Source organism: Podarcis pityusensis (assembly GCF_964106645.2).
Source record: "Podarcis pityusensis genome assembly, chromosome: 3".
NCBI lineage: Eukaryota > Metazoa > Chordata > Lepidosauria > Squamata > Lacertidae > Podarcis > Podarcis pityusensis.
In genome coordinates this window covers 104,946,516-104,960,325 of record NC_138026.1, presented here as the reverse complement: position 1 = coordinate 104,960,325, position 13,810 = coordinate 104,946,516, and the positions used below count along the sequence as shown (strand labels likewise).

The following is a 13,810-nucleotide window of genomic DNA, read 5'->3' as shown; positions in this document are numbered from 1 at the left end:
CCTGATGTTGGGAAAGATGGAGGGCACAAGGAGAAGGGGACGACAGAGGACGAGATGGTTGGATAGTGTCTTCGAAGCTACCAGCATGAGTTTGACCAAACTGCGGGAGGCAGTGGAAGACAGAAGTGCCTGGCGTGCTCTGGTCCATGGGGTCACGAAGAGTCAGACACGACTAAACGACTAAACAACAACAAGACCACCAGGAGCATGTTGAAATCATTGGTTGCAAGGAGGAGGGCTAGTTGACCGTGTCCTGGTCTTCTACAATTTGTGGGCGGCTGAATGGAAGGACTTGTCTTATGCCTTTGGCTCAGATCCAGATCAGCTGGCTGATGGTGTGCTGTGGGAGAATTGGGTGGTGAAAAAGAACCTGTACCACTTGCCTGTCTTTGCTTGTATATATGTATTTATTATTTTTTTAAAGCATGACATAAATGCAAGATATATTGAAATATATAGGTAAAGCTCAACACAGTCCTTCTGTGGCTCCCCGGGTCATCCTGTGTGAACTCATTCACAGTGAATTTTGCTTGCTGTGTTCATTTATTAGGAGAAAGTCTTCTTAAAGCATTTGTACCTAGTTGCTTTTCAGTGTCATGGCGCCACCCCTTGCCCCTACATTGCCCATTTCCTTTTCTTTAAGGCTCAGATCTCTGGAAATCATCTTCTGCTTAATACAGACTGCTCTGTTGCTTCACCTTGTGTCATCAAATTCTTAGTGTTGTGTTTTTCCTCCTTCACACAGGCCAGCTGAGGTTGTGATGCGATAATTGACTCTTAACACTTCAATCCGGGTCTTGTTGCAGGGTTCAAAGCGAGTCCTGAGATCCAATGAATATGTTCTGCCCCCTGGAGGCCTGATGGAGACTGACCTGGAACTGACATTTTCGTTGCAGGTAATTTGAACTTTGCTTGCCAGATAGCAGAGAACTGTCCCTCGACAGGATGATTAAAATCTTTTCCCTGCGTCTCTGGCTTTCTGAACGGACCGTGCATTTGGGAACAGACAGGAAAGAGCTTTAGGAGTTTCCTTGAGATTCTGTTGAAGAGGCTTTCCCTTGCACACGTAGGGTATGATTGCTATTCTGACAGCAGCTCTAGACATGTTTACCCCCCGGAAGTCAGTTCTGCTGTGTTCAGTGGGGCTTGCTTCCTAGCAAATGTGTTTAGGATGGCAGCGAAAGGCTCCTTTCAAATCAGTCATTCATGAGAGTCTGCCTGCCCCAACCTGGTGTCCCCCAGCATGGCCTAAAGTATGGGAGCCAGTGTGGTGTAGTGGTTAAGAGCGGTGGACTCGTAATCTGGTGGAACCGGGTTCGCATCTCTGCTCCTCCACATGCAGCTGCTGGGTGACCTTGGGCTAGTCACACTTCTCTGAAGTCTCTCAGCCTCACTCACTTCACAGAGTGTGGGGAAGAGAGAAAAGGAGATTGTTAGCCGCTTTGAGACTCCTTAGGGTAGAGATAAAGCGGGATATCAAATCCAAACTCCAACTCCTCTTCTTCTTCTTCTTCTTCTTCTTCTTCTTCTTCTTCTTCTTCTTCTTCCTAGAGTCAGGGATAATGGGAGATAAGATCTAGTGAGCATCTGGAGCGACACCAGAATGGGGAAAGATGGGCTAGGCCGAGTGAACTGCTAGCCATGGTGTAGTAGTAATAATAATAATAATAATAATAATAATAATAATTTATTTATACCCCTCCCATCTGACTGGGTTTCCCCAGTGTTGAGGAGATGCATGGAAGAAAACATGGAGAGCATTTGAGAGATCAAGCTTGTTTCTTCTTGAGTTCTCTGCTGGGAGCTTATTTATTATTTACTTGCTACTCCTACTCCTACTACGTTTATATCCCACCTGCCCTTCAGGGAGCTCAAGATGGCGTATATGGTTCACCCTTTTTTAATTTTATCCTTGTAACAACTCGGTGAGGGTGGCTGAGAGACTGTGACCGGACCAAGGCCATCCGATGAGCTGCATGGCTTAGTGGAGATTTGAATGCTAGCACCACCCAGCTTATGGAATGCTCTCCCTAGGAAGGCACGCCTGGTACCATAACTGGCTACTTTTAGGTGCCAGGCCAAAAAACATTTCTTTTCAGCCGGGCTTATGACCTTCCGTTTGGAGAGTTTTGGATAATGTGACCTCTTCAGTGGCTGGGATGTGTTAGACCGTCTTCCGCGTGTGTGAATGTTTTAGCTTTTGGTTCGTTTTCGTTTTATGTTGGTTTAATTTTTTTCTATTATACCATAAGTCACTTTGCATTTACTTCTTGCAAATGGAAGAAAAAGTGGCTAATAAGTGTAATTCGTTATCATCTTCTTCTTCACCCTAACCCAGGGGTTGGCAACATTTTTTGAGGCTGGTCCGGTCCACTCCCTGGCAGACCTCTTGGTGCGCCGGAGCGTGTGCCCCAGTGCGTGCACTCAGGCTATTTCTGACGCTCTTCTGGATCAGAAGTGTACCGGAAATAGCGTGTGCGCAAGGGCGCTCCTCCGTTCCAGAAGTGCGCCAGAAATTGCGTGTACGCACGCGTACAGGTGCTCCTCCAGGTGAGGAGTGCCCGTGCGCATGTGCACACACACAATCCGGCGCTCTTCCGACCCAGAAGTCGGTCCCCGCGGCGAGAGAAAAATGGCGCTGCGGGGGGAAAAGAACATGGAATCCCCACACCAATCCACAGAACCGCCGTGGGCCGGTTCCAGGAAGCTCATGGGCCAGAACCAGCCCATGGGCCTTAGGTTGCCAACCTCTGCCTGAACCGCTACACCGAACGGGCATCTCAAAAACAGCATATTATCTGAATTTGTCTCCTCCTCTCCCTGTAGTACCCACACTTCCTGAAACGTGATGGCAACAAGCTCCAAATCATGCTCCAGCGCAGAAAGAGGTACAAGAACCGCACTATTTTGGGCTACAAGACCCTGGCAGTGGGCATCATCAACATGGCTGAGGTAAGGGAAGCAGCAAGGTGGGCAGTTATGTGGGCATCCCATGCCTTTAACCATCTCTGAGCAATGGGCTCTTGGTGGTGCCAGAGCTGATGGGAAGCGGGAGAGGCACCAGGGCATCTTCTCAAGATCTTGGGAGGTTGTGCTTCTTGTACGTGGGAGGGGACTGGTCTGTTCTAGAAGCCTCCTCCTGCGCAAGGGAGTAGAATTGGAGCCCCTCCTCTAGGTAGATCCTGTATACGGAGCTCCTCTTCCACATGGAGGCCCAGATGTAGCCGCAGTTCCCATCAGCCCCAGCAAGCAAAGTCAATGGCAAGGGATGCTGGGAGTTGCTTGCTTGTTTTTGCTGATGTTATTCATTGTATTTGCCGGTCGCTGTTTTCATGGAGGGAACCAAAGCGAGTTACCTTAAAGCCAATTAGGAATTTCCAATAAAAAATCAAAAAAGCACAGCTGTACAGAAAAAAGGCAGGGCTTACAGGTCCCACCCCACTAAAAGAGGACACAGTTTCACCCTTCAAAATAAGGGCCGAAAGCCTGGGTAAAGTGAAAAGTCTTTGCCTGGCGCCTAAATATAAATGGGATGGGTGCGGTGTGCCAGGTGTGCCTTCCTGAGAGCATTCCACATCTAGGGGGCCACCACTGGAAAGGCCCAATCTCATGTTGCCAACTTCTGAGCATGGAGGGGCCACACTAAGGAGGGTTTCAAGATAATGATCATAAATTGTAGAGTTGGAAAGGACCACAGGATTCTTCTAGTCCGACCCGATGCAGTGCAGGAATGTTTCGTCCAACGTGGGGCTCAAACCCACAACCCTGAGATTAGGAGTCTCATGCTGTACCGACTAATTGCATGGTCCAGGCTGGTTCCTGTGGGGAGAAGTGATATCTTTTAAGGTCCTGAGTTTCTAATCTGCATAAGTCGTTACAGGCGGAAACTAGCATTTTGAATTAAGCCTGGAAACTAATTCGTATCCAGCACAGTCATCCCAAAAGTGGTGTTCTTTGTTCAGACAGTCCTGCTGTGATCAACATTCTGCTTGCTGAATTCTGCATCAACTGCAGTTTCCAAGCCATCTTCAAAGGCAGCCCAATGTAGAACACATTTCTCTACACGGAGCCCAAATACATGTTATTCTGCCTCCCTATGGCAGGTCACTGGCCTGCTCCAGAGGCTTCCTCCTGTGTGCTGAGTATCATTGATCCCTTATTCAGGTCATGCAGCACCCGACAGATGGAGGGCAGCTCCTGGGCCTCCACAGCAACATCAAGGATGTGAGCATCCGAGTGGCCGAAATCAGCATCTACTCTCTCTCTAGCCAGCCCATTGATCACGAAGATGGAAACGTCCCCTCTGGCCCCAAAATCAAAGCTGGTAATGTATTACTTATTTTTATTTTATTTTATTTATAAATTTTATTTTTCAGTTTTTCAAAAGAAATTTACAAACATGCAAATAAAAAAAACACAAATCACATATATTTGACTCCCCCCACCCCACTTTTGTGGTTTCTTTTAAATTTTAATTTTCATGCTGCATTTTCCACATTACTCTATCTTTATTTTATAGTTTATCAATCTAACTGCTAGTTTTACGTTAGTCCTGCTAATGAGCTTATTTGTATACATGAGTTTTTCAAATATACCACAAAATTTCCCCAATCTTTAATAATTTCTTCTTCTTGGTTTCTTATTACACCCATTAATCTTGCCATTTCAGCATAATCCATTAATTCTATTAGCTAACTATCCCTAAAAGAAAAGCTTCGGGGGGGGGGGGGTTGTTAAAAGTTATCGCAAACATAGTAATGTATTCCTTAAACCTAAAGCTTCTCTGAGCCTAGTACCTAAAAACTGTTTGAGTCAGGTTCTCATCCAACTCTCATCTGTACCTTCACTGACTTTCGGTCCTGTGATATGTCCTTTCCTACATCCATCCAGAATAGCTTTGTTTCCTAAACATGGCCTCTATTCTTTCACTCTGCTTGTGCCACACCTCTTCCAGAATCCTTACAGTGGCTCCCTGCCATCAGTGACAGATTCCTAGGCCTTAATAGCAAACTCAGTGGCTCCGTACCATGTTTTCCCCCAGACTCCCTTCCTTTCCCCTTGCTGGCTCAGTGCAGTTTGGCCATGGTCTCTGCCTTTTCCCATTCCAGATCGCTCTCCAGATATTGACAACTACTCTGAAGAAGAGGACGACAGCTTTTCCTCCGAGCAGGAAGCCAGCGATGATGCTGTGCAAGGCCAGGTAGCTACTGACCAACCAGCCTGCTGTCTGTCTCTCTGTCTATTCAGGTCTCACCTTCCCTCTATGACAGCGGTAGCCAATGTGGTGCCTCTCAGGTGTTGCTGGACTAGAACTCCCATCATCCCTAACCATTGGCTGTGCTGCTTGGGGCTGGTGGGAGTTGGAGTCCCAGCAACGAAGGCAGCACATTGACATCTGCTGTTCTCCCCATGTTGCCTTCCAAGTTATGCTGCTGCTTTAGCAGCTCACCCGTATCCAGTCTCTGAGCAGTATTGCCATCAGTTACGTACAGTGGTCTTGCTCAGCCTGAAAATGGTATTTCCATCCTGAGGGCCACAGTCCCTTATGGGCAACTTTTCAAGGGCCACATGGCAGGTATGGGCAACAAATTCTGCCTTTCTACAGCAAGCTAGTTTCTACTCTCTCCTCCATTCAGACCAGCCAGAGTCTTTATCAAGTTCAGGGACACATTCTGCCCAGTGCGAAATAAGGCCAGTGAGGGGAGCTGCCTGGTGCATCTCTGAGGGCCACGTGGAGAGGGGTGGAACTTCACATTCTTCTGATTCTGTGCTGCCATCTCTCGCTTCTCAGGATTTATATGATGAAGAGGATGAAGTGAGGAAGCCGAAGAAAGCCAGGCGGAAAATGATCAGAACCACATCGATGACCAGAGTAAAGACAACCTTCCTTGCTTTTCCAAAGGGGAGTTTGTGGGGGTTGGAGTTTTTATTTTATTTTATTCCCAGCGCAACAGACTAGATGCGGGAGGCTCTCCGATCCTCCCCAGCAGGTGGCGCCATAGAGGATAGCGCTCAGGCTAGAGTCTGGTTGACCAGAAGTTGAACTCGTTGGTATGCTGGAGAAGTTCATCTCCAGTTATTTCCCCCCAAATTAGCAGGAGCCGAGTAAATTGTGCAAAATAAGCAAATGTGCTTAATCTGCGTAATAGACAAGCTGCGTAACTCATTGATCCCATATAACAGTCTTCTCCGCTGATGCCCTCTGGATATTGTTGGACTACAGTTCCCATCATCCCTGACCGTTGGCCATGCTGGCTGGGGCTGAATGGGAGATGGAGTCCCACAATATCTGGAAGGCCACGGATTCCCCACCCATGCTCTTAACACATGCCTTTGTGTGGCAGCTGCTTTTCAGCAACCCGGCACCTTCAAGCCATCCATGCATGCAAACCCCCATCCACTGTTGATTCCTGACCTCCACATCCCTCCATCCAAATGGCCGTCTACATGGCAGGCTTCTCGTGCGCCTGCTTACGCGCAGCACTTAGGGGCACACGAGTCAGCTGCCACATTGATTTGCTTTTAGATGTGGCTGAAAGGGCTGCTTGTCAGCGGAGTGGCAGCTCTGTCAGGGCTGGGGCAGTAATGGGTCTTGACATTTTCCCACCCAAAGCCTGTATTCCGGCCTCGCAGATTCCAAGTCCTCTGAGCAAAGACCATGGCTGCTCCCACGTTCTGTTCAGTGCTCAGATGATTTATTAAGCAGTCGTACGTTGTGTTCTTGTCGTTGGCCGTAGTTCAGCGGTAGAGCATCTTCTTTTCATGCAGAAGGCGCTAGGTTTAATCCCTGGCATCTCCAGGTAGGGTGCAGAGAGACCCCTGTCCGAAATCTGGAGAGTCGATGCTACTGCTCAGTGCAGACAAAACTGACCTAGATGGACCCAGTGGTCTGACTCAGTATAAAACAACTTCCAGTGTCCCTGGCTTCCAATGGGAGGCTGGAGGAAAGGTAGTGTTGATAATAGGCAGTGCAAGAGAACTGGCCCATAAGCCGCTGTGGGGATTGGGGTGCTGTCAGCACCCATGGCAAGAGCCCTGAGTGGAGGTGGCGGTGATAAGTACAGTGGTACCTCGGGTTGCATACGCTTCAGGTTACATACGCTTCAGCTTACAGACTCCGCTAACCAAGAAATAGTGCTTCAGGTTAAGAACTTTGCTTCAGGATGAGAACAGAAATCGTGCTCCGGCAGCGCAGCAGCAGCAGCAGCAGCAGCAGGAGGCCCCATTAGCTAAAGTGTTGCTTCAGGTTAAGAACCGTTTCAGGTTAAGAACGGACCTCCGGAACGAATTCAGTACTTAACCCAAGGTACCACTGTACTGGGCAGGGGGTGGTTGGTGCCGAGGGGGCAGCCTGCCCGACAATACCTGGAGCTGGGCCTTCTTAGGGTTTTCGCCCCTATCATTATTATTTTGGCTAGCGGGTTTTGCCTTCAGGAAAACTTTTAAAAAACCAGCGAGGCATGTTTCTGTAGCCAGGGTAGGTGGGAAGTGAGAAGCCTCTAGCACTGTGATTGAAATGTTTACTCCCATCCCCAACTTCCTTCTCATTTTAGCAACCAAACTTCAAGCAGAAATTTGTTGCCTTGCTGAAGAGGTTTAAAGTGACGGACGAGGTAAGAAGCTGTGAGTTTGTCCCTGTCAGGCATGTGGCCAGCCGGCTTTCTCTCTTCTGCCCTCCTCTTCCTCTCCTCCCCCCCCCCCTACATAGGTTCCTGTTTGCAGGAGCAACACAACACCTGTCTCTTGGGCAGCTGGCACCCCGTGAGCAGGACCCTGCTGAGGAAGGCTTAGCTAGCTCAGTGGTGGAACATTTGCTTAGAGCGCAGAAGGTCCCTGGTTCGTTCCCCATCATCTCCAGGGAGGACTAGCAAAGACTCCCTGTCTGAAACCTGGGAGAGCAGCTGCCGACCAGTGCAGGTGCTGCTCAGCTAGATGGTCCCATTGTCTGACTCGGTATTAGACAGCTTCATTGTCTACGGTGGACTTCATGCCTGTAAGAAGGTGTGGAGAACTGCAGACATCCCCCCCCCTTACACGGGGGTTACATTCCGGAGCCCCTGCGCGCATAAGTGAAATCGCGTAGGGAGCATCCTCTATAAAACACCCTTTAAACGCCCTCTCTGCCGCTCTCTCTTTAACCCCTGCCAAAAACACTGCATCCCCAAATATCCACAACTAGAATTGGCGCTCCAGGACTGGCTGGCACGGGAAAGTGGCTGCTTCTGCGCTACTACACGGATCAGCTGTTAGGCGGGGAGGCTGAACAGAGTAAACAAAGTCCCGCTGCACCTCCGGTCTCTTCGGAGATTCCCCTGCCCTCACTGACATCTTTCTTCAGGCTCCGGGGAGGGTCTCCTTGTGAGCCACGAAGACGCTCGGGCTCTCCCTCTCTCCCGCCATTTCCGGGTTTGAATTGGATTATTTAATTATTTCCTGGCGCCGCGCACGAGTCGATTAGTGCGTTAAGTTGGGGGGAGGGACGACGCCTATAGCTGGAATGGGAAAGGAGGAGCTGCATGGGGTGGTCTCCCAGCAGACCTGACACAGACTACTCTGTTTGCCTAATTTAACCCTTGCTGCAGACAGATGAATGGCCACTGCCAGGAGACTGTGGAGGGTGAAGAATAATAATAATAGTTTGTTATTTATACTCTGCCCATCTGGCTGGGTTCCCCCAGCCATTCTGGGCAGCTTCCAACAGAATATTAAAAACCCGATGAAACATCAAACATTAAAAAATTTCCCTAAACAGGGCTGCCTTCAGATGTCTTCTAAAAGTCAGATAGTTGTTTATTTCCTTGACATCTGATGGGAGGGCGTTCCACAGGGAGGGTGCCACCACCGAGAAGGCCCTCTGCCTGGTTCACTGTAACCTCACTTCTCACAGTGAGGGGACCGCCAGAAGGCCCTTGGTGCTTGACCTCAGTATTCAGGCTGAACGATAAAGGTGGAGACGTTCCTTCAGGTATACCAAGGGCAGCTGGTTTCCCTTCTCCGCCTGCTTCCCTTCTCCGCAGCCTGACAGCAGATCGCTTGCTTTGAGTACAGAAGGTGCAGTCTTCCAGCACCAGCAGTAGAAAAGAATCTCTGGCAGCCAAGTTTGGGGTGGCTTCTTCTGGAAGGACCTCTGCATTGCACAGCGGACCGGCCTTTGGCAACCTGGTGCCCTCCCAATGTTTTGGATGGCAACTCCCGCCAGCCCCAGCCACCACTGGGAGTTGTAGTTGAGAACATCTGGGGGTTCAGGTTGGCAAAGGCTGCAGGAGATAAACCTGGACTAGGTGGGCCATTAACCCAGTATAAATCCACGCTGAAGTACAGATGGGATTTACACTAGGACAAGGAAGATCAGAACCCCTCACCCCATGCTTGGTGCATGAGAAGTAGGTTAACTCTGCTTCCTCCTCCCACTCTGGCAGCATACAAATGCCTGTTATTTCTTGCTTGCTTCCCACCCCCTCAACCTTGCTAGATCCCCTTAAACAAAAAACAAAACAAAAACCATTTCAATCCGTCCTTACTTAGCATTCACAGCTTTCATCATTAGTAATATCCGCAAATGCCATTAACATGCTGTTTTAATGCCATCTTCTATGAACAAAAGGGGCAGGTGGGGGGGATGAAATTAAAAATCCTGCAGATATATTGCCCCTTTACAGTATTATTTATTTATCCTTTCGGCCTTGGTTAATCGGCTGGCTTCAGGTCACCAAAATGTCATCGTTAAGGGTTTCCAAGCAGGTCTTAGCAGATAATGTTCAGACGGGCAGAGTGGGCACAGCACACACACACCCTCACCACGTTTCATCTGTTTGATTGCATGAGATTGATGAGAAGTATTTGTTATGGCCACAACTAGAGAGAAAGGGGAGATTGGTGGGTGATGTTGTCTGGTACCAAACAGCTGAAAAATGCTCTATCTGTGGTCAGAGTGTGTGCATTTTGATACTGCAGGGGAGCAAAAAGGGATTTCCCCCCCGTCCCCGCAAATTCATTAGATTATTGTTTGATTTTTGCCTGGTGTTGCAGAGTGCACTCCAAACTCCACTGGCTTTAGAAACCTGGGCAGCCAGGATGCTGCAGGCATGTGCTTTCTACTTCTCTTAATTTCCCCCCTGTGGCCTGGTTCGAGCTTGAACTATTTATTTGTTTCATCCAGGATATTTGTACCCTGCTCTTCAGCCAAAAAAAGTCTCCCAGAGCAGCTTACAATAAATCATTTGAAATGAGACACTCCTGACTAGCAGGCTGGCCATCTAAAAAAGACACAGCACTAAAGGGAAAAGGAGCAGGGAGGGTGGAAGAAGAAAGCAAACTCACTTTTAAAGTTAAATAGTCTTAACAGTGACCAACTGGTGGTGTTGTTGTGTTTTTGTTGTGTGTGTGTGTGTGTGTGTGTGTTTTTACATGATGCACTTCTGCCTTAGAAAGGTAAAAAAAGGTGTTTCAGAAGGGATAATTAAAAAAAAAAAAATCTGCCTGGGGAGTAAAAAAGCTTGTTCAAAAGGGGGGGGGGGTGGAAGTGACTTGGAGAATCAATTGTTTCTGTAGCTATACACAGAGCTGTTTGTCTTCTCAAAACTCCCAGTGTGGATAATTTCGTATGGAATCTGATGCCTGGCACAGAATCTGGTAATTGGATTTTTTTGAAAAGACTTTTTTTTATTGAAGCACAAGTATATGCATTGCGAGATGGAAAAGCAAATAACAGAAAACAAATGTGGATAAGACAGCTTATAACAAATATAAATTGCCATAGCCCAGAAGACCTATAAAGAGGATTACTTTCATGAGTTGGGCAAGTGTGCCTTTCAAATTAGAGGATGGAAGATGAATCCCCGGCACCCCTTTGTTGGTGTCAGACGGGTGGGGAGCAGGGGCAGAGCTGGGTCTCCGGCACCCGGAGCGGCACACATTGCCGTGCACCTGGGGGCGGGGCCGATCCGCCCAAGGGGCGGGGCAATCCACCCAAAGGGCCGATTGGCGTGACTGCACAATCCTCCTTGGGGGCGGATATTGACGCAGCGCCACGATCCTCCCCTACAGCAAGGAAGGAGGAAAGCCGCAGCTTTGCCGCTTGCAGCTTTGTCGCTCACCAGGCTTGGAGTAGTTGTGGGTGGGGGGGGGCCACGCCGAATGCCACCCCCCTTCAGAATGACACCCAGGGCGCCCCACACACCCCGCACCCCCCTTCCTACGCCCCTGGTGGGGAGCGGCTTTCACTCCAAGGGCCACGCAAACTTATAAGGAAGCTTTTGGGGGCCAGCAGTGAGTGTGGCCAGACAGAGTCATTGGCAGAATACAGGCGATGGCTCTAACCTTGGCACAATAGGCCACATATTCCATCCACTCAGAAATCAGAGGTTTTCACATCCACACCCACAAGACCCGCATCTCTTCCTCTTCCTGCCAGGCAAGCAAGGAGGCATCCTCTGAATTCAAAGACACATTCCCAGTTAGGCAAAAACCTCCTGATGAGGCCGTGGGGAAGGGCCAGGGAGGTTTATTAGAAGGGGGGGCGGTCCTGGGAAGGAAATGTGACCCCAAGCGCCAGATAGAGAGGCCTAGAGCGCTTCATTCATGCCTGAGGCCTAAGGTTCCACACCCCCCCCGATAAAATAGATTGAGGAAAGCGACAGTCACATCCACACCACACATTTGAAGCACTTTTATACCGCTTTAGCAGGCAAGTCTCCCCCCCCCCCAAAAAAAAAATTCCAGCAACTGTTTTTTTAAAGGGTGCTGGGAATTGTAGTTCTATGGGGTCAGCACCCTTAACAAACAACAAACCTCAAGATCCCTTGGGGGGATCCCTGACTGTTAAAGTGATATCAGAGTGCTTTAATATTTTTAAATGTCACTGTTGGCTTTTAAATTTTGTTGCATAGCGCACAACACAGGTTACAAATGCAAAAACAACAGAACTACCATAGCATAACGGGGCACATCAGTTGCACAGAGAAGTGTCACATACAGACGTAAAGATCAGTTTGAGAATCTGTAGGGACAATTTAATCAAGAATATGTCTAGGAAATAGCTCCAGCTAAGACGTGTCCCTTCCCCTCCAGTAGTTGGGGGTATTTTGCCTCCCTGCCTAGCTGTGTAACACAAAAAGGGATTCCATGTGCCTTAAAATTTGTCACATGCAGGGGTTTGTTTGTTTTTTAAAAAAAGAAACTTTCCTATATTTCACGCTAGAAATAGCATAAATAGAGTATGCTAGAAAATCTGTAATCTTCAACCTTTTCTGAATGGATTACAACCCTTGATGACTTAATTTTTTAATTTTTGGTCTTGGAAAGACGGGGTTACAAGTGGTGAAATTCATTTTCAAAATGGTCTTGTGGTGAATGTGAGAGTATACCCACCCCCACACCCCACTGTGTGTTTTGGGTTCTGCAGGTTCTGGATTCTGACCCAGTGGATCAGACGCAGGAGGTGGAAGAGGACCTGGGTCTGCTCTACGACAGCCTTGAGGAATGCAACAACAGTGACAGCGGCCCCGAGATTGAGGATAATGAAAGCGTCCACAGCACTCCAAAGCCCACCCTGAGGTAAGAGCCGGCAGGAGGTGAGGCAAGAAGCTCAGGCCTCGTACTAACGGGAGACTCGTAGGGTTGCAAGGTCTTCCCCTGTGCCCTGGAGGCCATTTCCTCCTTCCCCAAAGGAGACACAACCCCCCCAGGCAGACGCCGTGCCGGAAAAACAAGACCGTTCAGCTGCATGCACACCCTGCATTTAAAACACTTCAGGAATCCTGGGAACTGTTAGGAGTTGCTATGGATTGTAGCACTGTGCAGGGCATTTATTATCTACTTCTTTATTAAATGCGTAACGCCACCCTTCACCCAGAGATCTCAGGGCAGCTCACAGCATAAAAAACAGGCCATTTGGGCAGGTTAGAATGTGCTTTAAATACACTTTAAATGTTCGCAGCCTTGGTTTCCTTTCCCACCGTGAAGCCAGGCTCCTTGACGGTGCCCCAGTGGCAGGGTGTGACTTATGAGGCACAGCTCCTGCACTTTTGATTCATTTCCTGAGGGGGAAAGAGGGAGGTTTGGGACTATAAAGTAGCTGGGTGATAGATGCTGATAACTTGAGGCTGACCTTGGATTTGACAGGCTGATAGAGAGCCCTGTGTAAGCCCCACCAGAGACCGGCGTGGATTGATGGAGCAGGATAGCCCCTCCTTCGAGAGGCTGCACTGCCCGAGGGAGGGGAGGGCGTTACGATCACATCCATCCCTGCTTCAGAAGCAGCCCTTTCGCGTGTGCGCTTGGAAGAGGGGCAGAGAGGGAGATGGTGGAAAAACAATTGCATCTCAGAGCCTGGTAGAGGAGATAGGCCCAGCCACCTCACTTAGCAGCTGTGTTTAACTGGCTTGTTCTCTGCTGGGCCAGGCTGGAGCAATGTGGAGAGACAGAACATACATATTGGTATTTCATATTCTCTTACGATCCTGCAGATCCCCTATCTCATCATAGAGCTGAGGAAAGGGTGCAGAAAAGCACAACCAAATGATCAGGGCAGGAGCAACTCCCCTGGCAGATAAAGATCAAAACTTCTGGAACTTCGGGGTTCAGAAAAAAAACACTCTTGGGAGATGATAAAGCAGGACTGGGGAGCCTGTGCCTGGACTCCTGACTCCCAGTTGCCACAGGCAGCATGGCCAGCGGTCAAACATGACGGGAGTAGCAATTTTACTACATCTGGAGAGCCACAGGGTCCCCAACGCTGGGACAGAGGTTTTGAAAAGTGTACATGGGTTTGAAGAACGGGGATGGTAGGTTTCAATCAAGGTAATGGATT

At 48.8% G+C, this 13,810-nt stretch overlaps 1 protein-coding gene across 4 annotated transcripts in view; it reads left to right on the top strand.

Annotated features, from left to right (window-relative positions):
- The window catches only part of LOC308472892 (phosphofurin acidic cluster sorting protein 2-like), a 173,655-nt gene that overhangs the window by 136,319 nt on the left and 23,526 nt on the right, over positions 1–13,810 (top strand). For all 4 annotated transcript variants that reach the window (XM_080998135.1, XM_080998134.1, XM_080998133.1 and 1 more), the window contains exons 3-9: positions 807–896; positions 2,827–2,952; positions 4,165–4,324; positions 5,109–5,200; positions 5,792–5,872; positions 7,554–7,613; positions 12,404–12,555. In XM_080998135.1, coding sequence (XP_080854261.1) covers positions 807–896; positions 2,827–2,952; positions 4,165–4,324; positions 5,109–5,200; positions 5,792–5,872; positions 7,554–7,613; positions 12,404–12,555 — 761 coding nt within the window. The remainder of the gene's footprint in view (positions 1–806; positions 897–2,826; positions 2,953–4,164; positions 4,325–5,108; positions 5,201–5,791; positions 5,873–7,553; positions 7,614–12,403; positions 12,556–13,810) is intronic.